The 26,864-nt window shown below is 43.6% G+C and overlaps 1 protein-coding gene across 1 annotated transcript; it reads left to right on the top strand.

The window, feature by feature from the left end:
• On the top strand, positions 1-26,864 carry LOC126267488 (uncharacterized protein DDB_G0286299-like). Its single transcript, XM_049972773.1, has 4 exons — positions 1-43; positions 7,538-7,839; positions 18,650-18,718; positions 25,825-26,864. Exons 1-4 carry the CDS (start codon positions 17-19, stop codon positions 26,480-26,482), a joined length of 1,056 nt encoding a protein of 351 aa, XP_049828730.1. The 5' UTR covers positions 1-16; the 3' UTR covers positions 26,483-26,864.

A 26,864-nucleotide genomic window follows, 5' to 3' on the forward strand; every position in this document is an offset into this window, starting at 1 on the left:
GTTCAGTGCTTCCGCCATGGCTGCTCGCGTCATCTCCCCCCGGGTGAGTACTCCGCCCAACGTACGTGTTAGTACCTGAGTTCCCTGCCCATTAACGAACCGTCACTAGGAAGGCAAAAGCGTCCATCCTCCTTTCTGCGTGCGAAGATCCATTCACTAACATTAGTAAACGATATGGCAGCGCCTTCGAACATAGGTACACGCTGTCGACGAACGACATTACCGTGAAATTTGTTCTGTGTGTAGGCCACGAGTCACAAGTAAATAAAAACTGAGAAGTCATTATCATTTCATCATTTTACTTACTTGCGCGCACAGTTTCGTTTTGTAGCCATCCTTGCAGGGAAAAGAGAAAGCTACTTTGTGACATGGAAGTGTGTGATAGAACGATCGTGGTAGTCTCACGTCACTTTTGTGTCTGTTAGGCACTTTATAATATAATGAAAATGGCCAAATTTTTGTCATTGTATAGTGAACACCTTTATGAGTCATTGGCCGCTTTATATGTGCAGTCGTGGACAAAATGAACGAGACCCCTCGCCTTTTCGCTATGCCGATCCGCACAGCTTTAAACTCTGCTACACAGCATAACAGGCAAGGCGATGAAGTGCTACCAACATACTATGCGCAGGAGTGAAATTGAAAAACTATCCGAACTTTGTCAGACTGTTTTCAATCATGTTTAAGACTACATTAACGATGATTAGTATGTTAAAGACAACACGTAAATATAAGATATAAATGAAAGAAGAAACGCTAATTAGTATGAACTGTGTTAATAAAAATGAATTTCAGCTTATCGAGATACATAGCCAGCCGCGGTGGTCTCGCGGTTCTAGGCGCGCAGTCCGGAACCGTGCGACTTCTACGGTCGCAGGTTCGAATCCTGCCTCGGGCATGGATGTGTGTGATGTCCTTAGGTTAGTTAGGTTTAAGTAGTTCTAAGTTCTAGGCGACTGATGACCACAGCAGTTGAGTCCCATAGTACTCAGAGCCATTTTTTTTTATCGAGATACATAACTGTTTTAGTAAGACAAAGTACTCCAGATCGTTACGAATTAGCAAAATATTATGCGCATTTGGCCGGCCGTGAAACGGTCTGTATCACCATTCAGACCAGTCATACTGGAATACCGTTGCTGACCTACCATGAAAGGGTGGAAATTGTGCAATGCGTGAAGATTCATAATGAAATTCACTGAAAAATCATTCAGTGCCACACTTAAGTTAGTTCAGTTATTGACAGAAGCGGAAAAAGTAAGCAGTAACAGGTATGAAATTCTACAAGAGTTTCATATTGACATCCACAGGGTGCCGGTACAGAATAAAGGTACCATTAAAACGTATTGGGGACGCGAGAATTTCTTAAAATTGCTTTACTGATAGTATATCTACCTCCATCAAGATTAGAACCGATAACAAACCAGACCTCCCTTGCAGTAGCGAAACACCTTACAGTTACAGTTACGTTATCTCGATAAGCCGAAACTGATTTTTATTAGTACAGTTTATACTAATCAGCGTTTCTTCTTTCATTTATATCTTATATTTATGTGTTGTGTTTAACACACTAATCAGCATTAATATAATCTTTCACATGATTAAAAACAGTCAAAGAAAGTTCGGATAGCTTTTCAATTTCACGCCTGTGCATGGTTTGTTGGTAGCACTTCGTCGCCTTGCCTGTTATACTGTGTAGCAGACTTTAAAGCTGTGCGGATTAGCATAACGAAAAGGCGAGGGGTCTCGCTCGTTTTGTCCATGAATGTGCATACTAACGACTCAAAAAGTACTTTTCAGTGATACAAATGTTGACCTCTTTGCCCCACCACTGAGCGCGGTGCGGTGAGGCAACTTTAAATTCTTATATAGGAACATAACATTATTATTCTATTTCTACGGGAAAAAAATACGTAACTTTTGTTCAAATGGCTGTAAGCACTATGGGACTTAACATTTGAGGTCATCAGTCCCCTAGACTTAGAACTAATTAAACCTAACTGACCTAAGGACTTCATACACGTCCATGCCCGACGCAGGATTCGAACCTGCGACCGCAGCAGCAGCACAGTTTCGGACTGAAGCGCCTAGAACCGCTGGGCGTAATTTTTGTATGTCAACACTTTTGTCATTGCGCGATACACGACGAATAACAGAATTGACATGCAAAACAGTAGCCGTATTATATCGAGAAAAATGCTTTGGATCAAAAATGTACAAACAGACATGTCTGGCAAATGGCTCAGTGCTTTGCAGTTTACTGCGTGTAGCTGTTTTGCAGCTTTCATTGATTCATTATTTCACTCGAGCCAGGTGCGCACGTCGTCCCTCATTTCTTAAATATGTTCCCCCATAACCTGACTGCGTTAATAGAATGCAGGCAGTTACAATAGAAGAGAAAATTAAAATGGATTACATTCACGGAGAAAGTGGCGGGATTTTCGATAATGCCGTAATCCTTTATGCTCAACGTTTTCCAAACAATGTGCGATCACGCGCTTCTTTTTCTGGTTATTCGACAGCTCTCCACAGGGGGAACTGTACAACTACGAAAAGGGAAGTGTCGAAGAACAGTTGCTGTAGGGACTAATGAAACTGCGATATTAGGTGCAGTGAATCATGTTCAAAATGTTCCAATGTGTGTGAATTCCTAGGGGACCAAACTGCTGAGGTCATCGGTCCGTAGACTTACACACTACTTAAACTAACTTAGCCTAACTTATGCTAAGAACAACACACACACCCATGCCCGAGGGAGGACTCGAATCTCTGGAGGGATGTCAGTGAACATAAGCCCCATATTAGCACTCGGCAGCTAAGTCGTTATTCGGGAATTAGTCACAAGTGTTTGACGAATTTTGAAACGTAAAAAAATATCACCTGTTTCCCTCTATCAGGGACTTCATGACAATGATTTCTGGAAGTGAGTAATATTTTGCAAGTGATGGTTTCAGCAAATACAGAAAGAGTCCAATTTATTTGCTTGATCATTCTTCTCTGACAACTCGACCTTCAAGAACCATAGCAGTTATGATTCATCGACACGACATGCATTTTTGGAATGTGGAAAGCCCACATTGGTTGTAGCAAGTAGAACATGAGCGTCTGGGACCTGTGAATGTTTGTTGTGGAATAATTAATGACAAACTCATTAGTCCATTCTTTGTCGATGACACCTTAAATGGTGGTAAATATCATTCCTGGAGGACTATCTTCCAGTATTGCTTGCAGACCTTGTCTTGGAGATGCGACAGACAATGTGATTCCAACATGGCAGTTATCAAGCAAATTAGTTTGTAACACCACGGGAAGTATGAGGTCGCATGTACAGTCATCGGTTGATCGGTAGAGGTGGTCCAGTTAACTTGGCCTGCAAGATCGTCAGGTCTCACTTCGTCGAACTTTTGTTTCTGGGGTTTCACGAAGTGTGAAGCTTTCAGTGTATTAACAATGCATTTGAGCAGATTACATCTGGGATACTGCTCAGTTGTGTCAAATCATTCTGTGGGTGGCTAAACGAATGCATCGAACTGCTTGGCGACATTTCTGACCACTTACTGTGAAATAATTGCTATAACAACCACCCCACTGGTGAGAGGTGAAAAGTGAGAGGACATATTTTAAACCAGCACCAGCACCCCGTTGGTGAGAGGTGAGGGGACACACCTCAGACAATATGTCTTTCACAGTTACTGAACATCTGGCTTTCTTTTTTTGTCTAATGTATTTTTCTCGAGCTAATACCGTTCTGAAACGCAGTTGTGTTATTTTTCATGTACAGTGCCATCTATCACGCAACGACCAAAGTGTTGCAGATAAAAGTTACATATTTTTTTCAATAGATTTCGTATCTACAATAGAAATTGATTGTCCCGATTTAAGATTTGAAAAATGGTTCAAATGGCTCTGAGCACCATGAGACTTAACATCTGAGATCATTAGTCTCCTAGACTTAGAACTACTTAAACCTAACTAACCTAAGAACATCACACACATCCATGCCCGAGGCAGGATTTGAACCTGCGACCGTTGCAGCAGCACGGTTCCAGACTGAACCGCTCCGCCACAGCGGCCGGCTAAGATTTCAAATTTTTCCCTCGCATTGATATCACCGGGCATTTTTAAAAATGTTGAACATATATTTTTCTGTTTTTTAATTCGATGCACAGTTTTTGAGATATTTCGTTCTCTCAAGATAAAAAGGTCGCCTAGCATATGCATGCGGGGTGTAAAAAACAATTTCAGGGTCTTTAGAGGAGACAATAAAGAAACACATTTTTAATGCCACGAGTGCACGATTCTCCCACCAGGGGGCGATCAAGGTTAGGACGCTAGTAATTCTCAGGAACGGTGTTCAAACTTCCGTGTAATGCATATTGTTTTACGTAGAGGTGCTGCTCAAACTATCGTCTATTTAAATTAGTCCAAAACTAGCATCTGCTAATGATTTTCTAACACGCTCAGAACAAACAGGTGTTTCAGCCATAATGGCTGAGTGCTGATGATTGTCTAAGAGTCTCAAATAACCAGGTGTTTCACTAATAATGATTGTATCTTCAGCCAAACGTGCAACGAGCTTTTTTTTAGAGAGTTTGTCGGTGTGTCGTCTCCCCCCAGAAAAAGAAATTCCTAAGAGTGAGTCGGGAGAATGTGTTGGCCACTGTTGTAGTCCACCCTTCCCAAACCAACAATTGCGGAAAATATTATCTAAATATATCAATGGTAAAGTATTGTGGAACTCCGTCTTCAGTCCTTGACTGACTGCTAGCGCGATATTTTCCAACATTTCCGCCGCACGGGGTAGCCGCACGGTCTAGGGCGTCTTGCCAAGTCCGAGCGGCTCCCCCCCTCCCCCCTCCCCGTGGGGGGTTCGAGTCCTCCCTCGGGCATGGGTGTGTGTGCTGTCCTTAGCGTAAGTTAGTTTAAGTTAGATTAAATAGCATGTAAACTTAGGGGCCGATGACCTCAGCACTTTGGTCCCATTACAAGACCTTACCACAAATTTCCAGTTTTTGCCAACATTTCCGGTAGTGCTACACGGAGAAAAATACAGTAATTTTCCCCATCGAGTGCGTTAGGCAGTAGACAAGACTTAAGCTAATGGTCGTGAAGAATATCGTGCTAAATCTCTGTTGATAGTAGAACACTCGAGATGTATTGGGATCCTTCCATAATTATAGCTAAGATTTGAAAAATGGTTCAAATGGCTCTGAGCATCATGAGACTTAACATCTGAGATCATTAGTCTCCTAGACTTAGAACTACTTAAACCTAACTCTGTGTGTGTGTGTGTGTGTGTGTGTGTGTGTGTGTGTGTGTGTGTGTGTGTGTACATAAATAACCAACACATCAATGTACGTACATATGAGGGTACCACATATAAAAATATCAGCCCTTTTACCTGTTACATATAATAAGCACGTGACAGAAGTAGCCACACTGATTACATTTTGACATGGAGTTTAATATTAGACTGCTTGAATGCAGAAGTGATTCTGAACTTGAAAATGTGGCTTCAATCAGGTCTGCACATTCTTCTTTGCTTTGACTAATTTATGCAAAATATCAGTATGGCGTGGTAAGTGGCAGCAGACTCTAAATAGTGATCCACATGAGTACTAAAAGGAATCCCTTAAATTTCAGTTAAAGGATAAATTATACAAATCTAAATGCTGTCAACGCAGCTAAATAACTATGGATTACAATTATCGGACAACCTAAGTTGTAACAATCACATAGATAATGTTGTGATGAAGGCAGACTAAATAGAGAGTTTTATTGGCAGTACACTTAAAAGATTCATTACGTCTGCTGTTCTGGAGTATTGCTGCGCGGTATAGGATCCTTACCAGATAGAACTGGTTCAAATGGCTCTAAACACTATGGGACTTAACTTCTGAGGTCATCAGTCCCCTAAAATTTAGAACTACGTAAAGCTAACTAACCTAAGGACATCACAGACATCCATGCATGAGGCAGGATTGTAACCTGCTACCGTAGCAGCAGCGCGGTTCTGGACTGAAGCGTCTAGGAACACTCGGCCACAATGAATAGAATTGATGAAGCACATCGAAAAAGGACAGAGGAGAGCAGCTCGTTTTGTATTATCGCGAAGTAGGGGAGATGGTGGCACGGATATGAAATGCGAGTTGGAGTGCCAATCATTAAAACAACTACGTTTTTCGTTGCAACGAGAAATTTCCATCGCCTCTGAATGCGAAAATATTCTGTTGCTGCCCATCTGCGTAGGGAGAAATGATTATAGTGATAAAGAGAAATCAGAACTCGCACTGAAAGATTTAACATTCGTTTTCTCCCGTACGCTGTAGAGTGTGGAACATTAGAGAGATAGTGTGAAAGCCGTGAGATGAACGCCGGCCGCGGTTGCCGAGCGGTTCTAGGCGCTTCAGTCCGGAATCGTGGGACTGCTACGGTCGCAGGTTCGAATCCTGCCTCGGCATGGATGTGTGTGATGTCCTTAGGTTGGTTAGGTTTAAGTGGTTCTAAGTTCTAGGGGACTGATGACCTCAGATGTTAAGTCCCATTGTGCCCAGAGCCATTTGAACAATTTTTTTTTTTTTTTTTTTTTTTTCGTGCGATGAACTGTCTGCCAGCCACTTGAGTGGGAATTGCAGGGCAGTCATGTAGCTGAAACTTCCTTGCAGACTAAAACTGTGTAGAGTACAAACTACTGTTGTGTCTCTTCAAACCCCCTTAAACTGTGCTTATGCTTTAAGTGAACAGCGTAAATGATATTATACGCTGAAACTTCCTGGCAGATTAAAACCGAGTGCCGGACCGAGAGTCGAACTCGGGACCTTTGCCTTTCGCGGGCAAGGGCTCTACCAACTGAGCTACCCAAGCAAGACTCACGCCCGGTACTCACAGCTTTACTTCTGCCAGTACCTCGTCTCCTACCCCCAGGCTGTGGCTAAGCCATGTCTCCCCAATATCCTTTCTTTCAGGAGTCCTAGTTCTGCAAGGTTCGCAGGAGAGCTTCTGTTATGTTTGGAAGGTAGGAGACGAGGTACTGGCAGAAGTAAAGCAGTGAGGACTTGGGTAGCTCAGTTGGTAGAGCACTTGCCCGTGAAAGGCAAAGGCCCCGAGATCGAGTCTCGGTCCGGCACACAGTTTTAATCTGCCAGGAAGTTTCATATCAGCGCACACTCCGCTGCAGAGTGAAAATCTCGTTCTGGAGTCACGTAGCTGTCGATGTCTCTGGTACGCCGTTTGGCTTCTGATCCGTTTCCCAGAGAGTGCGTAGTGGTTAGCACACTGGACTCGCATTCGCGAGAACGACGGTTCAATCGCGCGTCCGGCCATCCTGATTTAGGTTTTCCGTGATTTCCCTAAATCGCTCCAGGCAAGTGCCAGGATGGTTCCCTGGCACGGCCGACTTCCTTCCCCATTCCGATGAGACCGGTTAGCTCGCTGTTTGGTCTCTTCCCCCAAGCAACCCAAACAGAGACTGCGTGTTTGCCTTTACGAGCGGTGGCGCAGTGCTCGTGCAGCGAGGTGACGCCGGCGCCGTGTGCAGGTGTGGGCCCTGGTGTGCCTGGCGGCCGTGGCGCCGCTGTCGCCTGCGTCGCCGGTGCCGCCGCGCGTGCTGCAGAGCGCCACCAACGTGGCGGTGGTGCCGCGCGCCGCGCTGCCGGCCAACCTGACCGTGCTGTCGGTGGCGCTGCTGCCGGACCCGGCGGCCGCCAACGTGACGGTGCTGCCGCTGGCGCCGCCCACGCTCGACGCCCTGCCGCCCGGCGCCGTCTCGCTGGCCAAGCAGCTGCCGCTGGCGCCGCCCCAGCCGCCCGACCTGCCCGAGTCCGCCGCTCCCGGAGACGCGTGAGTACCGCTCACCAGTTACCTACATTATGCTTAACATCGTGAGCACCGCGGCCCGCTACGGGGTAGCTGTGATCAGGGTGCGAGACTCCATCATCAACCTACTTCAAAGTGTGGTGAGACCAAGGCGCCCGCCGAGGTAGCGTTGCCATTAATAGACGCCTTTAGAGGTTTCCAAGTCATTTAAAATTTATTGTTACAACAAAGCCGCACAGAGTATATGAAATGGTTACTATATTGGAACAAATATTAAGACAAAATTGACCTGGTTTCGAAGCTACTATGAACGTCGTCTTCAGAATTAGACCAACTGTTCTGAAACATATTATGTATATAATACATGAATAAAATTAAAATTTGTACTGACTGGAAAAGATGCAGTACTTACAAGTCACATATTAAAAAAGACCTAAGCCGGAAAGGCGACGTCATGAAAAGTTGTGAGATGGCGAGCCGCTAAGGGCTGCTCGTACTGTGAACAAGGGTTGCAACAAGACTGAGGTGCCCACGTTAGAAAGTGTGGGCAAGTAAACATGGTGTTGCTACGAGCGCCATCTAGTAGCCGCGGAAACAACTAGGCTACTGTACATTCAAAATTAGACAGATGAAATTGTGATGCAGCTGATTCAGGCATAACATAAGCATTAATAATAACAGGATGAAGTTATATATTTATATGCTTTACATGGAGATACATTTTGTAACGTAAAAAACGTTGGTTATGACATACAAGAAAAACAGCAAAAATGTGAAAGGAAAACAACATTTCGGTAAACTGCATGAGGAAATCTGAATCAAAGATCAAACAGTGCCTTTATACAGTCAAAAACGGTTTTATTTCGCAGCTGCAGCTGTTCTCTGAGAATGACGCCATCATGACGAGAGAGATGTCTGAAAATATCCAATTCCTCTATGACATCTAACCTACGCCCCTTCTTTTCGGTATTCAGAATATTGTTATCGCCTGTGGATTTAGGCACTTGTCCAGTAATTAAGAGATGATCGGCAAAGGATGACTTTAGGGGACTGGTGCCGTTCTTTCTCAAAAGATGTTCTTTATATCTGATGGTGAAAGCACGTCCAGTTTCCCCTATATAATAGGAGGAGCAGGTATCGCAGATGATCTTATAAACGCCAGAGCTTTCTGTAGGGGAGCGAATGGATTTCGAATTATGAATGAAGTTTCTCTTTACATTATTATTAGTAGAGGAGGCAACATTTCAGTTCTATTTGTTGCGAAGCATGCGCTGAATCTGATAGGAAATGGGTCGTATGAAAGGAATAGAAAAAAGTATTTTGGGTTAATTTCGGTGCATGATGTGTTGAGCGTGGTAGTTCTTGCAGTTTTCTTTTTTACGATATCGTCCACTATGTTAGGCGTATATTCAAGATTGACTGCTATGGTTTTAAGTAAATTAATCTCCTCGTTAAACTTTTCTGTTGAAAGTGGTATGGAGGTAGCTCGGTGAACGGCTGAGTGAAAAAAGGCCATTTCTTGAGACTGTGGATTAAGAGGTAGCACGCACGATTTGGTCAGTATACGTTTCTTTTCGAAAAATATTGAAAGTGATGTTATTGTATTCTATTGTAAGCGTCAAGTCTAAATAATTTAATTGGCGGTTTTCGTTTTCGAGTTCAAAAGTGAAAGATTTTTTTTTCATGGAGGTCGTTATAAAGTTTAAATATATTATCAATTCTATCGGCGGGTCCGTTATAGATGACTAGAATATCATCAACGTATCTTGTGTAAGAAAGGATACCTGTTGAAGCGGCTGAGACACGGTTAAACAGCTTTTTTTTCCCAAGGAATTGATAAAGATGTCGGCAAGGATGCCGGCTAAAGGGTTGCCCATAGCGAGCCCATCAGACTGCTGGTACAGTTGTCCGTTGAATTCAAAGTAGTTGTACTTGACAACGACATTAATGAGATTCATAATGTCGGTAATCTGTTCATCTGATAGATCTTTTTTAAATTGACGTACGTTTTCTTCCACAATGATGAGCGTCTCATGTACCGGGATATTTGTATAAAGATTTTTAATATCTAAGGATAAAAGCTCGGTGTCTGAACTGCATACTATGTTTTTAATATTTTGGACCAAAACGTGGCTGTTAGGAACGGAATAATTCTTTTCGAAAACGGAAGATTTTTTCAAAGTTTCGTGTAGAAATCGGGCCAAATCGTGATATGCGCTATTCATGCTATTGAAGATTGGACATATTGGATGATTAAGTTTATGAATTTTGAACTGGGACCGACGTTTAGAGGGCTGAGGGTTCGTATTGATGAGTAGCTTCTCTTGGAAAGGTTTTATAAGAAACTTCGCATTGTTAATGCCTGACCTTACTTCATTCTGTAATTTAGGAGTCGGATCATCATGCTGCTCCGATATGTTGTTTTCACTGAAGAAATTTTCAGGTTTAGAAATATACTCAGAAATATAAGCAATGACTAGACAACAACCTTTATCGCATTTAGTTATTTAAGCATTTGCTGTTTTAAGTTTATTATTAATGGAAGTTACTAAAATCCTGTCGTTATGCTTAGCATTAGACAAAGTAGCTTCATTTTTCTCTAGCATGCGGGTTACATCATACGCAATTCTGGCTAGAGAAGCATTGTCTATCTTATTATAATCGAGACCGATTTTTAAATCAACAAGCATATTTTCTCTTACATTTCTGTCTGACAGGTTAGGCCTGACATTGTATTTTAGTCCTTTTCCTAACAGGACTTTTTCATTCTCAGTAAAGACGTGTTGGTTTTATTTGAAATTCTTTCATGAAAGACGTGACTGCTTTTTTGAAATGTATTCTGAGGGCATTTTTCATTAGAAAGGAGACAAAAAAAGATTGCTGAGCTTCTTCTCGTGTTTCTGCATTATATCTGTTTTACAAATCTCTAGATGTTCGTTAATTTGCGTCCACATGTCATGGTTACATTTACAGCTCAATAGCACAAGCGGTTCGGAGGTACCTCAGGTATCGGCCCATGCTGCAACACTTGAGTTAGTACGTGGTACAGCCTCCAGTGCAAGTGCTGTCGCTCGTACACATGGCTAATACTAAATTCCTCCCGAACAGGCCATGAAGGCCCAACGGTCCCAACCGGCCGCCGTGTCATCCTCAGATCATAGGGGTCACTGGATGTGGATATAGAGGGGCGTGTGGTCAGCACACCGCTCTCCCGTCCGTATGTGAGTTTCCGAGACCGGAGCCGCTACATCTCAATCAAGTATCACCTCAGCTTGGCTCACAAGGGCTGAGTGCACTCCACTTGCCAACAGCGCTCGGCAGACCGAATGGTCACCCATCCAAGTGCTAACCCAGTACGACAGCACTTAACTTCGGTTATCTGATGGTAACAGTTGTTACCACAGCTGCTAGGCCGTTGGCCGTGGCTAATACTGCCTCGGGTAATTTTATCACACAACACGGACGGCGTCGCAATGGGAAGCCCATTAGCTCCAGTTATTGCCAACCTCTTCATGGAGTACATCTGCATCTACATCTGCATCCAAACCTCGCATGCCACCTGCTTATCGGTTCTCCCTTCTATTCCGGTCTCGTATTGTTCGTGGAAAGAAAGATTCTCGGTATGCCTCTGCCTGGGCTCTAATCTCTCTGATTTTATCTTCATGGTCTCTTCGCGAGACATACGTAGGAGGGAGCAATATACTGCTTGCCTCCTCGGTGAAGGTATGTTCTCGAAACTTCAACAAAAGCCCGTACCGAACTACTGAGCGTCTCTCTTACAGAGTCTTCCACTGGAGTTTATCTATCATCTCAGTAACGCTTTCGCGATTTCTAAATGATCCTGCAGCGAAGCGAGCTGCTCTCAGTTGGACCTTCTCTATCTCTTCTATCAATCCTATCTGGGATGGATCCCACACCGGTGAGCAGTAATCAAGCAGTGGGCGAACAAGTGTACTGTAACCTACTTCCTTTGTTTTCGGACTGCATTCCTTAGGATTTTTCCAGTGACTCTCAGTATGGCATCTGCTTAACCGACGATTAACTTTATATGGTCATTTCATTTTAAATCACTCCTAATGCCTACTCCCAGATAATTTATGGAATTAACTGCTTCCAGTTGCTGACCTGCTATATTGTAGCTAAATGATAAAGGAGCTTTCTTTCTATGTATTCGCAGCACAATACACTTGTCTACATTGAGATTTCATTACCATTCCCTGCACCATGCGTCAACTCGTTATAGATCCTCTTGAATTTCAGTACAATTTTCCATTGTTGCAACCTCTCGATATACTACAACATCATCCGCAAAAACCCTCAGTGAACTTCCGATGTTATCACAAGGTGATTTATATATATTGTGAATAGCAACGGTCCTACAGCACTCCCTTGTGGCACACCTGGAATCACTTACTTCGGAAGACTTCTCTCCATTGAGAAAGACATGCTGTGTTCTGTTATCAAGGACTCTTCAATCCAATCACACAATTGGTCTGATAGTGCATATGCTCTTACATTGTTCATTACACGACTGTGGGGAGCTGTATCAAACGCCTTGCGGAAGTCAAGAAACACGGCATCTACTTGCGAACCCGTGTCTATGGCTCTCTGAGTCTCGTGGACGAATAGCGCGAGCTGGGTTTCACACGCTCGTCTTTTTCGACACCCATGCTGATTTCTATAGAGTAGATTTATAGTCTCAGCATTTGCGGAGACATTTGTTATTACGCCGACTACTAATTTTTGGGACAGTGTTATAAAAGAAGCGATCGAGTTAAAAATTTCTGACAACATTCGCAGTAAGAAAGGCGGCCTGTAGCTAAGCACAGCTTGGAACCCGACCATCGGAAAGTTGAAAAGGGCGCGGCAAGCGCGCAATGAAAGCATTACCATAAATGGCGCTGGAACGAGCGCCAGTGACGTCACTGAAGACAGCGCGGCTACATAAGAAGGGCAGCAGCAATCATTCGGCTGTCACCACTTAGAAATGGCAGAGGAGAACTCGACCGAAAGCTCGTGGATTTTAAACCACTGGACGCGGCTGGAACTCCGAGAAAATTTTGTCGTGTTATGCCACGCCTGCTCGATCCGTTCACATACTTCTGTAAGAGTTGTTGGTTGACGAGTCGCACGAGTCAGTTCTCCTCCTCTCACATCAGACACGTGCTCGATTGGAGACAAACCTGGAGAGTGTTCTGCCAAGGGAAGTTGTTGCACGTCTTTCAGAGCTCGTTGAGTTTCAAGGGCATTGTGTGGGCGAACATTATCCTTATTGGAACAATACATAACTTTCCTGGTATAAGAACGGCAAAAGAACGTGACCTAACAACATTCTGCATGTGTACGTTGTATGGACAAACGACCATCACTTCTGTGCAGGCAGAATCTGCTTTCACGGCTGAATACCAAGCCGCACCATTCCATCTGCCAAGTGAGCCGTGCATGTCGATACTGTGGCATGAGTGGAAGACAGGCTAGAGGTGTGCATACCCATGGTCCTACTTCTACTAAACAGTTCGCAACAGTTCGTATGCACACATCAGGGCTCACAAACTCTCTTATCCGTGCTGTGGTAGCTGTACAATCTGCTACTTCTGGCCTTACAAATATGACGATCCTAGCGGATACCTGTGCTGCGTGGATATCCAGTACCTCATCTACGTGTATGAGTATGACTACTGATACCAGTATCGTTGCACAAATGATGGAGCACGTCCAATGTGTGGGACAATTCTCCAGAAAGACCAACTCGCCACTCGAAAAGCCATAGTTTGACCCCTTTCAAACTCACTCATTTGGCTGTAAGCAGCAGAAGTGTATCTCTGTGGCATGGTTGCCTGCCTGCTTCACGCATTTGCACCACACTGGGCCTTCTGGCTGTGAGCATTCCCTACTAAATGATAGACACAGATAGCACTCTGGTTGCTATGCCACTGTCCTATCTATTGGCAGACGACGTTGAAACCATTATCAGTACACCTATTACAGTAGAACCCCTCTAATCCGACCTTGGATAATCTGTCACTCCGTAATCCGACCATGCTCAGGCTCGCGAGCCTTTGCCGACTTGTCACTGACTGGACGCCTGTCGGGCCATTGTTGCGGTGTCTATCACTGTGCATATTGTTATACTGTATGTCATTGTGTAGATTTAAACTTTGTTGCGATTAAAAAACGTAGTTGTTTGCTTTATTCCGTGTTCTCTAACGTACTTATTATTGTAGATTCATTGTGTGTACAGTAGCCTGTTTTTCAACATGTCTGGATTCAAACGTTAACTCGTAACTCTTTCACTAAATGAAAAATTAGCAGTGCTACAAAGACTGGACGAAGGAGAATCGCTCCAAAAAACTGCAAAGGAAGTGAATGTAGGTGTTACGACAATTAAGAATTGGAGGAAGAATCGGAAAGACATCGAATCCTATACAGTTACGATTGATGGTGGAAACATTAAAAAAGCATAAAATTGAACTGCTTGATAACACATTGTGGATGTGCTATTGTCAAGAAAGAAGGAAAGAAACTCCAATACCTGGGCAAATTCTCAAAGAAAAAGCGGTAGTTTTGCACAAAAAACTGTAAGCCGAAAGTAAATTTGCTGCCAGTGAAGGCTGGATTGATCGTTGGAAAACTCGTCATGGTGTCCGATTTGTTTCTATTTCCGGTGAAAAACTATCTGCCGATGCCGCAGCTGCTAAGGAGTTTTCTGTTAAGTTTCAAGAAATTGTAGAAGAAAATCAACTGTGACCCTGTCAAGTGTATAACATCGACGAGACAGGGCTTAACTTTAAAATGTTGCCAACAAAAACGCTCGCAGCTTCAAACGAATCCGTGGCAGGATCGAAACTTATAAAAGGTAGAATAATTGTCATTCCTTGTAGCAACGCAGATGGTACCCGCAAGTTCCCCATGTTCGTCACTGGCAAATCTAAGAAGTCAAGGCATTCAAAAATATAAACTTATCTTCCTTCCCGTTTTATTACCCCAACCAAAAATCTGCTTAGATGGACTGTAACCTTTTTAAATCCTGGTTTTTCGACGAGTTTGTGCCATCGGTCGAAAAAGACGCGAAGCAAAAAAAATCTGCCTGTTTGTGCTCTACTGCTGTTTGGTAACCCACCATCACATCCATCTGAGGAAGATTTGGTGAAAGGGGACATAAAAGCTCTCTTTCTGCCTCCTAATGTGACCTCACTCATCCAACCAATGGATCAGTGCGTCATCGAATGGTTAAAAAGGAGATATTGCAGAAAGTATATCAGCTCAATCTTGGAAAAATCTGGAGGAGGTCATAACTTATTTGAGGCAATGAAATCCCTGAATATCAAAGATGCCATCTACATAGTCGCTGCAGAATGGGATGAACTGAAACCTGACACACTGCAGAAATCGTGGCGTAAGTTTTGGCCACAAGTTATGACTGAAAAAGAGCATACCTAAGATGAGCAAAACAACGACGCACTGGAAATCGTTAAGGGTCTACATACTCTGCAGCCGAACGTCCCTGCCAATGAAGAGTGGATGAACGAGTGTGACAGAGACTGTGACGCTTTTGAAGAGCTCAGTGACGAACAGACTGTTGCCGCTGTTAACCAGTAAACTGTCAATCAGGACTCGGACGGCGAAGACGAACACCCCCCCCCCCCCCCCCAAAAAAAAAAAAAAAAAAATCCGGATTTCACACAAAGATGCAAAAAACGCTTTTGACATCACCCTTCAATACATCGAACAGGATCCAACTTCAACTCCAACGGATGTTTTGTGGATAAAGAAATGGAGGGACAGTGCAACTAAATCTAGAATAACATCTGCTAAACAAAAATGTACCACCGACTTTTTTCCGAGTAATTTGTTTTCGTCTTTACTGTAAAAACAATACATACAGTATAGTCATTTCTTAATTTATACATACAGTAGTTTATTTCTTTGTAAAAAATTTCTTTTTATATACAGTGCTATAAACATTTTTTAGTTTACAGCATATATCATTTATACGTTATGAAGTACTGTACAGTACTGTAATTTGTTTGTCATTTTTCCTTTTAAAACCAATACATATTATAGTGTGTGTAGATGTTTTTTAGTTAATATGTTGTTCAACACTGTGTCAAAAACATATTTTTATATTACTGTAGAAGTCTTTTAGTTCTTAATTCGTTCAATTTTTGTACTAAATGTTTTTTTAATATTTTTTGCAATAAATATTAGATTTTTCGGATAATCCGACCTGTTTTTCGTTCCGACCTTGGTCCCGGTCTCGAAGGTGGCGGATTAGAGAGTTTCTACTGTATCCTGCTGATCGCACTTGCTATCATCAGATCAAAATCGACGTCGTCTTTCCAGGTGTACTATTTTTTTCCGGCAGTCTATATAAATAGGGCGAGATGGCCATTGATCCTTACTCTTCAAATGCATACATAAACTTGACCTCTTACAGGAATCAGAGACATGCCACGAGTATTGAGGATAATGGGCAGGGGCACTACGTCAGACGTGTGTAGATAAGTTGAAAGTTTTATTCAGTCAGGGACGGTGTCGGTATGGCTGAAACGATCAGTTGGCTCGTAGCCGTGACACGAGGCGAATGTGCTCAGCGCTTCGAGCAGTACTCCGAGAGCTTCGTTTTGTTTACACATCAGAGTGTGGTGCTACGCCGCTGTCTTCCTTGCCCAACGTAAAGTCCCGAGCGACTTGAAAAAAGCGCAGGCGACGCCTGTATATAAGAAGGGTAGAAGGACGGATCCTCAAAATTACAGACCAATATCCTTAACATCATTTTGTTGCGGGATTCTCGAACATATTCTCAGTTCGAATATAATGAGTTTCCTTGAGACAGAGAAGTTGCTGTCCTTGCATCAGCACGGCTTCAGAAAGCATCGCTCCTGCGAAACGCAACTCGCCCTTTTTTCACATGATATCTTGCGAACCATGGATGAAGGGTATCAGACGGATGCTATATTCCTTGATTTCCGGAAAGCGTTTGACTCGGCGCCTCACTGCAGACTCCTAAGGTACGAGCATATGGGATTGGTTCCCAAGTGTGTGAGTGGCTGAAAGACTTCTTAAGCAATAAAACAAAGTACGTTGTCCTCGATGGTGAGCGTTCATCGGAGGTGAGGGTATCATCTGGAGTGCCCCAGGGAAGTGTGGTAGGTCCGATAGGATAGGGTGGATAGCAATGTGCGGCTGTTTGCTGATGATGGTGTGTTGTATGGGAAAGTGTCGTCGTTAAGTGACTGTAGAAGGATACAAGATGACTTGGACAGGATTTGTGATTGGTGTAAAGAATGGCAGCTAACTCTAAATATAGATAAATGTAAATTAATGCAGATGAATAGGAAAAAGAATCCTGTAATGTTTGAATACTCCATTAGTAGTGTAGCGCTTGACACAGTCACGTCGATTAAATATTTGGGCGTAACATTGCAGAGCGATATAAAGTGGGACAAGCATGTAATGGCAGTTGTGGAGAAGGCGGATAGTCGTCTTCGGTTCATTGGTTGAATTTTGGGAAGATGTGGTTCATCTGTAAAGGAGACCGCTTATAAAACACTAATACGACCTATTCTTGAGTACTGCTCAAGCGTTTGGGATTCCTACAGATCGGATCGAGGGAGGACATAGAAGCAATTCAGAGGCGGGCTGCTAGATTTGTTACTGGTAGGTTTTATCATCACCCGAGTGTCACGGAAATGCTTCAGGAACTCGGGTGGGAATCTCTGGAGGAAAGGAGGCGTTCTTTTCGTGAATCACTACTGAGGAAATTTAGAGCACCAGAATTTGAGGCTGACTGCAGTACAATTTCACTGCCGCCAACTTGCATTTCGCGGAAAGACCACAATGATAAGATAAGAGAGATTAGGGCTGCCTATATAGGCAGTCATTTTTCCCTCGTTCTGTTTGTGAGTGGAACAGGGAGAGAAGATGCTAATTGTGGTACGAGTTACCGTATGGTGGATTGCGGAGTATGTGTGTAGATGTAGATGTAGTTCCGACCTGCGATGACCTGCAATGCCGTGCGACTATAAAAATCATCTTTAAAGAGGAACATGCAGACCTCGAGCGCACAAGGCGGAACTGTTTATGTGTGACGAAGTTCATCTGACACATCAAGATGCCGTAGGAATTCACTTCTCCATCACGAGCAGCGTCGTGTACACAAAACTGCGGACCGAAGAGCTTTGCCCTAATGTTGTGCGATGTTTCACCCAAGGACTGAAATTCAATCACCCTGATGGACACCTCGGAGTAATTCCGATTGATCACGGAGGATTCAGCCTCCGCCGCACTCAGAATGTTTCCGAACTTCCTTTTGAAGTACCGCAAGATGTGATCGTATGAGTCTCTTGCCGCTCCTCCGTTCTCTTTAACCAGACTGCTGAATGAGAGTCACTCCTTCTACTGGAAATCTTTCGCCACTATGTATATGAAACAACAAGAATATAAAAGGCATCATAGAACCACACATTCTTTAGATACAAACTTCGACAATCGGCTTTATTTTTATGCGATATTCAGGATATTTATTCGCGAAATTATGTTCATCACTCTTACAGCACATAGAATTAGTTTGTAGACTGGCAAGAGAATTGTACTGCAATTAACGTGATATATTTTCATTGTTGCACTTTCAGTGCGTTTAGAACTATTCATGGCTACAGAAATCACATCGAATTGTATCGTAATAAATTTAAAAACCTATCTACAGTCTTTTCACTTTGTAATGAAAATATAACGGATGTTTTATGACTTGCGAGACGATATCGGAGCCATCTAGTGAACGAGACAGCACACAATGAAAACTTGCTGGCTAATCAGTTCCTTCATTCTGCAGGTACGTGCTGTCGCATGTCATCATCGAAGTCGGAGTCTTGGACGATGACAATTCCACGGACAATGGGACGTAAGTAACACGGCTTTACTAAACACCTTACACTGACATAGTTATTATCGTTATAACAGTAGCTATTGTACTACTCGAATTTCTTACCTTCATACCAGTCTCCTCGTCTCACTTTCATACACCACCGTAGAATTTAAGTTTTGTATCCTTGCCTCTTATGTTTTTCAGAGTTACTATATGGCGTCACAAAAAACAGCTTTATGTTTGTTTGCACAGCCATATTTTACAGAAGCTGATATGTATCAGTTAATGTTTTTTTACTGCACTTAAAAAGTATTATCCACTGGAAGTGTTTCACTTTTATTTATGAAGCGTGCTTTGTGGCTGTTCTGTATATGTGGTATAAATATGTCTCTACAGTTTGGTATTTATAAACAGGCCTTCTTTATAAAATCAACATGCAATGTACTTACAGTATTTTTATCTCTTGTTTCTTTCATTGTTACCAGCAGTGAAGCCGGAAAAACCCTGGTTACACATTCAAATACCACAATTTAAAAAAATGTTTAAATGGCTCTGAGCACAATGGGACTTAACTTCTGAGGTCATCAGTCCCCTAGAACTTACAACTACTTAAACCTAACTAACCGAAGGACATCACACACATCCATGCCCGAGGCAGGATTCGAACCGGCGACCGTGGCAGTCGCGCGGTTCCAGACTGAAACGCCTAGAACAACCCGGCCACCCCGGCTGGCACAATTTTTCACCTTTTATCAACCCCTTTTTTTGCTCTGCGTTTATGCACTTCACTTTCGTGATTCTCTCTCTCTCTCTCTCTCTCTCTCTCTCTCTCTCTCTCTCTCCCGTCTCCCTCCTCCCTCCCACTCTCTTCCCGCGTCCCGCGAGCACCTGACAGCTAACAAAAATAGTATTCACAAGACTGGCTATGCTCAAAACGTACACAGTACACAAATGATTATACATAAACACTGTGCTGAGTGCAGAACGCTTGCAACTATTTCCCTTCTTTTAGTTTACAATTGTGAAGTGGGAAAAACACAAATACAGAGTAAGAAAAAGTGGGTTAATAAAAGGCAAAAAATTGCGAGAAGTGAACTTGCAACTAAGTTTTCTTGGACTTCAACCTCTGCTAACAACGAAGAACAAACCAGTTGTTTTTCAGAAAACGTAAACAAGAGGCACCGTAAGTACATTGTATGGCAATTTTATGAAGAACTGCTGTTTATTAGAAACTTTTTTTGAGATATTAGCCTTCTTCGTAAACAGACTAGAATGTAAAGGCATATTATGCACACACTATTTCAAGATTTCCACAGAAGATGCTTTGCAAACAAAAAGAAACGTACCTGTTCAAAAATAATATTTAAGTGTAGTAATAGCATTTAACTGTAGTAAAACGGAAAAAAACACGTTTTAGACCAAAAATAATAGAATTTAAATAAAACTGCAGAACGCTGTTAAGTGATGATTGAATCACGACCGATTTCGCTGCATTAAAGCAGCATCTTCAGGTGATTCTACTGGAAAGGAAACAGTCCTTGTAATATATATATATAATCACGTAGAAGAAGGTGTAATCAGATGAATGACGAACACTAACTTCACTTAACGAAGGTTTTAGTCAGCACTTGCACATACAAGGGCGCGGAGGGTACTGCCTCCAGCCAGAACACGTAAGGTATATATATATATATATATATATATATATATATATATATCCAGAAAATTCCAGTACAATGCTTCCTGACGTTTGTGGCTACTTCTAGAATGTACTTGAAGTGAATAGAGAAATTAAGATTTACCGTCCAGGTGAGTTTTGAACTCACGAGTCTCCATGCAACAGTTTAGTACCACAGTCACTACACCACAGTGCTACTCAGTTTCTTCTGCGACATTGCTCCGTCCTTAAGAAAGAGCGTCTCTCCTTCTAGTCCGGGAACGAGTCATCGGTCTTGCATACTCCGACTCTCGATGACTGATTCTCGCCCAGGCGGTGATCTTCTTAGAACTTCTTTTGGCGTTACACTCTTCGTCACCTTTCCGCTTGTTGCCTGTCACTGGAGCTTCGAATTTACCCTGGGTTGCAGGATCCTTATAGGGCTTCATTCGAAGAACGTGGACCGTATCTCTGACCTTTCGTCGTCTTGTGTCTGGGTCGAAATCTTCAACTTCATAAGTAACATCAGACAACTGTCTTACAACCTTATAAGATCCAAAGTAGCGCCTGAGGAGCTTCTCAGAGAGACCAACCTTCCGAACAGGAGTGAAGATCTAGACGAGGTCACCAAGCTGGTAGACAACAGGGCGCTGGCTCGCATCATACCTTCAGCGATCATTTTCCTGAGCCTGCAGCGTGCGAAGTCGATCTAATTGCCGAGCTTCTTCAGTTCTGGTTAACACCTGGCCCGATGTAGTAGTCCACGTCATCAGGAAGCGCATGTCTTTAGGACTCACTGGTAGCCACCTCTTGCAAAGTAATCCATTAACTGCCATAAATTGTCCTTTCACATCCTCTGACCGATTTAAGGCAAGCATAACTTGAGATGTCTTGGCGTCCTTTTTCTGCTCAGAAGAGAGATTCTGGAGTGCAGCGAGACAGTCACTATCTTCATCAAAGTCTTGCACAGGATTTCTTGGGAGACAGTCGGTATCTTGGTGTTTTCTTCCACTTTTGTACACTATGGTGATGTCATACTCTTCAAGACGAGTCGTCCTGCTGGATCCTTAAGACCTGCCAATCAACAAAGTGAATGATGGTCTGTAACAACTGTGAATGGCCTTCCATAGAGATACTCTCGAAATTTGCACATGGCCCAAATCACAGCAAGACAGGAGTAGTTTCTCTCGGCTTTTGTAAGTGTCCTAGAAGCATAGGCTATAACCTTCCCTTTTCCATCCGAAATTTGCACCAGAACAACACCGATTCCATACCCACTGGCATCTGTGTGGAGTTCTGTAGGTGCTCTCTCACCATACAGACCAAGTACAGGGTCAGTTGTCAGAGCTTTTCGCAGCACATCGAAAGAATCTTGTTGAGCACCACCCCAGATAAATTTAGCATCAGCTTTTAACAACTCTTGGAATGACCTGTCTTTGATACAAAAGTCTTTGATAAGACGACGATAATAAGAACATAATCCGAGGAAGCTTCTCACATATCTAATATTTTTAGGAATAGAAAATTCCATTATACCTTTTCTGGGTCTGGCTCACATCTTCGTTTGACACAAGGTGTCCAAGTAATTTGATTTCTTTTGCTCCAAAGAGACACTTTATTGGATTAAGTTACAGTTCGACTTGTTGGAGACACTTAAGAACGACCCTCAGACTTTTTACGTGTTAATCATATATCTCTGAGAACACTATAATGTCATCTAAATAACAAAGACACATTACCCACTTCAGGTGACTTAGAAGATTATCCATCATCCGTTCAAAAGTTGATGGTGCAGTACGAAAACCAAACGGCATTACCTTAAACTCATACAGGCCCTCAGAGGTGATGAACGCAGTTTTCTCGCGATCAGCCTGATGTACTTCGATTTGGCAATATCCCGAGTACATGTTCCTGGTTGAGAAAAACTTAGCCTCCTTCAGACAGTCTAGTGTATCGTCAATTAGTCCTTTTTAGTTATCTTATTAAGCTTCCTGTAATCAACACAAAAGCGCCAACAGCCATCTTTCTTTCTGACGAGGACCACTGGTGACGACCATGGGCTCTGCGAAGGCTGAATGATGTCATTTTTCATCATTTTCTCAACTTCGTCGCGTTTTATTCGACGTTCCGTTGTTGACACACGGTATGCTCTCTGGCTTGTTGGTTGATGGTCTCCACTGCTAACCCAGTGGTTCACCGCCGATTTGTCATACTCTTCATCTTTGGACTGAAGCATTCACGAAACTCTTGAAGAATGGCAAGCAGCTTCTTCTGTTGTTCCTAAGTGAGATCTGGTGATAGTCGAGCTAGAAGATCTTGTCTCGTAGTGATAACGCTAATTTCTCCCACAGACTGGGCATGGGAGGTTTCTATGACGCTCAGCTGTTCTTCCATTAAGGGCTCAGCGTTTGCTACTCCCATGCGTCTTGGAAGGATCTGCGGTTCCCAGCGACAGTTACCTATCCACAATTCACTGAATCCGTTCTTAAACGAGACGACAGAGGCTGGGATGACCAAGATATTCTTCAGTGATATGCTTCTCTTACATTCCTCTACAAGAACCATGGGCTGATACATGGCATGACACGTGACAGTTACCTTTCTAGCGCTGACTGCAGGAATGGTCACTTCATCCTGTACACAAACACATAGTCTCCACACACTCGGATGTGTATCTTCCTGTCCACAGTATCTCACCTCGTCTAGCATAATCTTCGAGCGACCACAATCTGTAATTGCCTGAGAAGCTTTCAAAAAGTCCCATCCGAGAATGGCGTCGTAGCTACACTCTTGTAAGACGATGAATTCTAAGGGCTGGGTATGGCCACTTATACCCACACGAATGGTACATCTTCCTTTAGGTTTTACATGTTTCCCATCAGCCACCTTCAGCAGAGATGTTTTGCTCTTGATAAATACGGTTTTCTGCAACTGTTGACGGTACTTCTCCGAAATGACTGAATATGATGCTCCAGAGTCCACAAGAGCTTGAGCTGGTCGGCCGTCCATGAGGATGTCGACACAGTGATCGACGGCGGAGGATTTTTCTCTTCGGCGACCTCACCTCCAAGGAAGGTCGCACCCGTTAGTTTTCCAGGTTGTGGCGGCTAGGTGATCGGCTGGAGCTTCGAAACCGCGTTAGAGACCGTGATCGGCGTGTTGGGGAGCGTCCTCTCCAGCTGCTAGCATGCGGCGATGGTGACCTACGTCGTCCTGCACCCACATCTTCTTGTTCATCTTCGTCGTCACGGAGTTGGCGTCGGCTAAGATCGGTCTGCTGTCTTCTGGCGCGGGAGTCATCAAATATCCGCCTCATTTCTCGACAATAGCGCACCACATGTTCCGGTCGTCCGCAGTGGAAACATACTTGTTGGTTATCCTTGGTCCTCTAGACGTCAGTCTCCCTTGGTGTCCAAACAGGTTCCTTATGCGGCCTTGTAAGAACGTAACTTGGGCTGGGTCTTGACTTTTTGACCGTTTTAAAGGGAAATGAAGGACGAGAGATTGGGTTCAATATCTGTTCCACTTCCTCCCTTATGACCTCTTGAAGCGTCTCGGTTTTTTGTTCGCCGTGCAATCCAAGTGCCTTCTGAACTTGGCTCTCACTATCTGACGGAGAACACTTGTGAATGAGTTCCTTCCTCCATCACAGACATCGATACGACGTTTAGAAGCCGTTCAAACTTCTTGCGTCTAATCCTTTTTTGGTGCATTGTCTCGATATACAGGCACCATTTTATGAAGTCGTCTGCTGTGGAAACCTCCTTCAGGAATAGGGCTTCATACATATCCTCAGCAACATCCTTCATGATGTATGCAACCTTATGTTCCTCCTTCATTCTAGGATCCGCTATTTTTCACAGCTCCAAGACGCCTTGAATGTAGGGTACTATAGTTTCTCCTGGACGCTGTGCCCTGAACTTTAATTTATGTTCAGCCTTGCACTTCTGTCGTCGTGTGTCGCCGAAATACTTGCGCAGTTCCGCCTGGAATACTTCCCAGCTTGTGAACTTCTCCTCGTTGTTCTCATACCATTGCTTGACAGTGCCCTGCAAGTAGAAAAATACGTTAGCGAGACACATGGTGTCATCTCATTTGTTAAATTTGGCTATACGCACGTATACCTTCAGCTACTTGTTTGGATCTTGGCCATCGTCACCAGAGAACCCGGAAGGATGTCTCATGTGGTGACACACAGTTGCTGTCATCGTAACGTCCCCTTCTTCTTCCGTCTCCAATAGATTTCAATCTGTTGAATGTGGCTCGAACTCCGGTTTCCCACCATGTAAACGGCGGCTCTGTGGTGACCTGATGGGAGCCACTGTGTCGTCGATAATGTGCGCTATCACAAGTTCCAATACCAGAGTCTTCACCAGAATAATGTCACGTAGACGTATTGTTCGTAGATACAGAATGCTATGCCAAGAAGTGGATAAGTCATAAACAAATAATAACCGACAGAGGATTGGGGCAAACAGTGCAGGGCATTAGGCGCTATGACAAAAAGAACCGTAGTTAATGCAGTAAATATGATTAAAATGTAATACAAGAAGCATAAAATAGGATACATTCAATGGAGCGTCTGTCCGAGGAACGTAAACCATTAACCAGCCCCGTTTCTACAAAAATGAAAACTCCCAGAAGGCTAAAATTATGCCACATTAAAAATTCGGAAGCGAGAAGGTAATGAAGCTGTTGGGCCCACACGTGCTCCTAGTTGCAATTGAATGCAGATGAAGAACAAACTATTAAAAATCTTATAAGATATAAACTTTGCTTAAAACACTAAAAATCAGAAAAAACGGAGAATGAATATCAGATAATAGGCAACCCTACTAATAAAGGAAAACCTAGCACCAGGAAACAGATTAATGAACCGCCTAACATAACTTTTGTGTCCAAATAAACCAGTACACGAAATTTACATATCCTGCAGTTGATTTCTGCTAGGATACCACACAGGAAGCAGTCGGCTGTGTTGTAAACTGGCGAGGATCACCGTAAGACCGGAGCGGCTATTGTACGATGGAAGACCACAACATGTGATAGGTGCTGCGGGATTTTATTCAAGTTCAGTTTACCGTGCATTTCAAGAGCTGTGGCTACTCATATTACAAAGTTATATGTAATAAAATATCGCTGCTTGTTCTGAACAACTCTTGATGTAATTCGACTTCTTCCTTTAATCGCTGTAATGTCTGATTTCATTCGATAGGAGGGTATATGAAGGATTGCTTCAACTTTCTTGTAAGAGACTTTTATTGGCTATCATGTACCCTAATAACTGGTACGATGTGACTTACCCTCTGCCATGCACTGAACAGTGGCTTGCAGAGTACAGATTTAGATGTAGCTGTAGATTTCACGAACCACTTACGTCGTAAATAAATCTCTCCTTTTATATTTTCTTCAAGTGATTACGGTTATACATTATTATTTTGATTGAAATATGAAAAGACAGTAAATCTTGCTTGTTTGATTTCAGGGTCGACTATGACGATGCTTTATTGGATCCTGAGGCAGATCCGATCCAAGAAAAGCAATACGAAGCGCTCAAAGTAGAACGGAATGGAAATAGTAATAAACAAGTAACTACCGACGACGACAACAAGGAGGGTGACGTGAATAAACAGGACAAGGAAGAGGATGGGAAGAACTGTGAAGACGAGACAGACAAAGGAGACGGTGATAAGAAAGAAAAGAGTAGTGCAAGTGGCGAGAGCGAGAAGAAAGAAGAGGAGAAGCCAGAGCCTAGCAAAAGCGAATCGACTGTAAGCGACAGCGGCAAGGAAGAGAATACCGAGGGACCTAGCAAGGGTGATGCAGCCGAGGCGGGAAGCAGTCAGGAAGGAAAGGAAGAAAAGGCTGCAGCCACGAGAGAAGGGAAGGCCGCCGATGCTGTGAGTGGCAAAGAGAAGACAGCAGCAGCCGCTGGCAACGAGAAGAAAGCTGAAAGCCAAACAGCTGAAGGCGCGGAAGAAAAGGCTGCAGCTCCTAGCGAAGCGAAGGCAGCCGATAGTGAGGGTGAGAAAGAGAAGACGGCAGCGGCTGCGAGCGGCAGCAAGACAGCTGAAAGCCAGAGCCAGACAGCTGAAGGCGACAGCGCCAGCGGAGAAGCTCAAGCCAAGACCGAAGCCCCGTAGCGCCGCCCGAGTCTCGCCGGAGGCGCAATGGCGGTAACCTAGCAACGAGAAGGTGCTGCCAACCCCTCCGCGCCACGCCTACACCGATGCCGAAGACTGTCAGTTACCTCACCGGATTCGTACATGCCACTGGAAAGTTTCTAACGAATGATTCACCAAAGTGATTCACACGTTCAACGTGAGAGACTTGCAGGAAGCGTGGAGGAAAGAGAGTGCGGCATAAGCCGGTCGCAGAGCGACGTGGTGGACAGTGGCCTTCGCTGTGTCCGTTCGAGTGTCGCCTGTACACTGGTGTGACCTTATACTCACACCAGAGCGTGCGATCTGTTCTGTGTACAGTGAAAATCACTGATTTGTAAATAAATGTACATTCTACCCGCCA

This window comes from Schistocerca gregaria, chromosome 4, assembly GCF_023897955.1.
Source record: "Schistocerca gregaria isolate iqSchGreg1 chromosome 4, iqSchGreg1.2, whole genome shotgun sequence".
In the NCBI taxonomy this organism is placed as follows: Eukaryota; Metazoa; Arthropoda; class Insecta; order Orthoptera; family Acrididae; genus Schistocerca; species Schistocerca gregaria.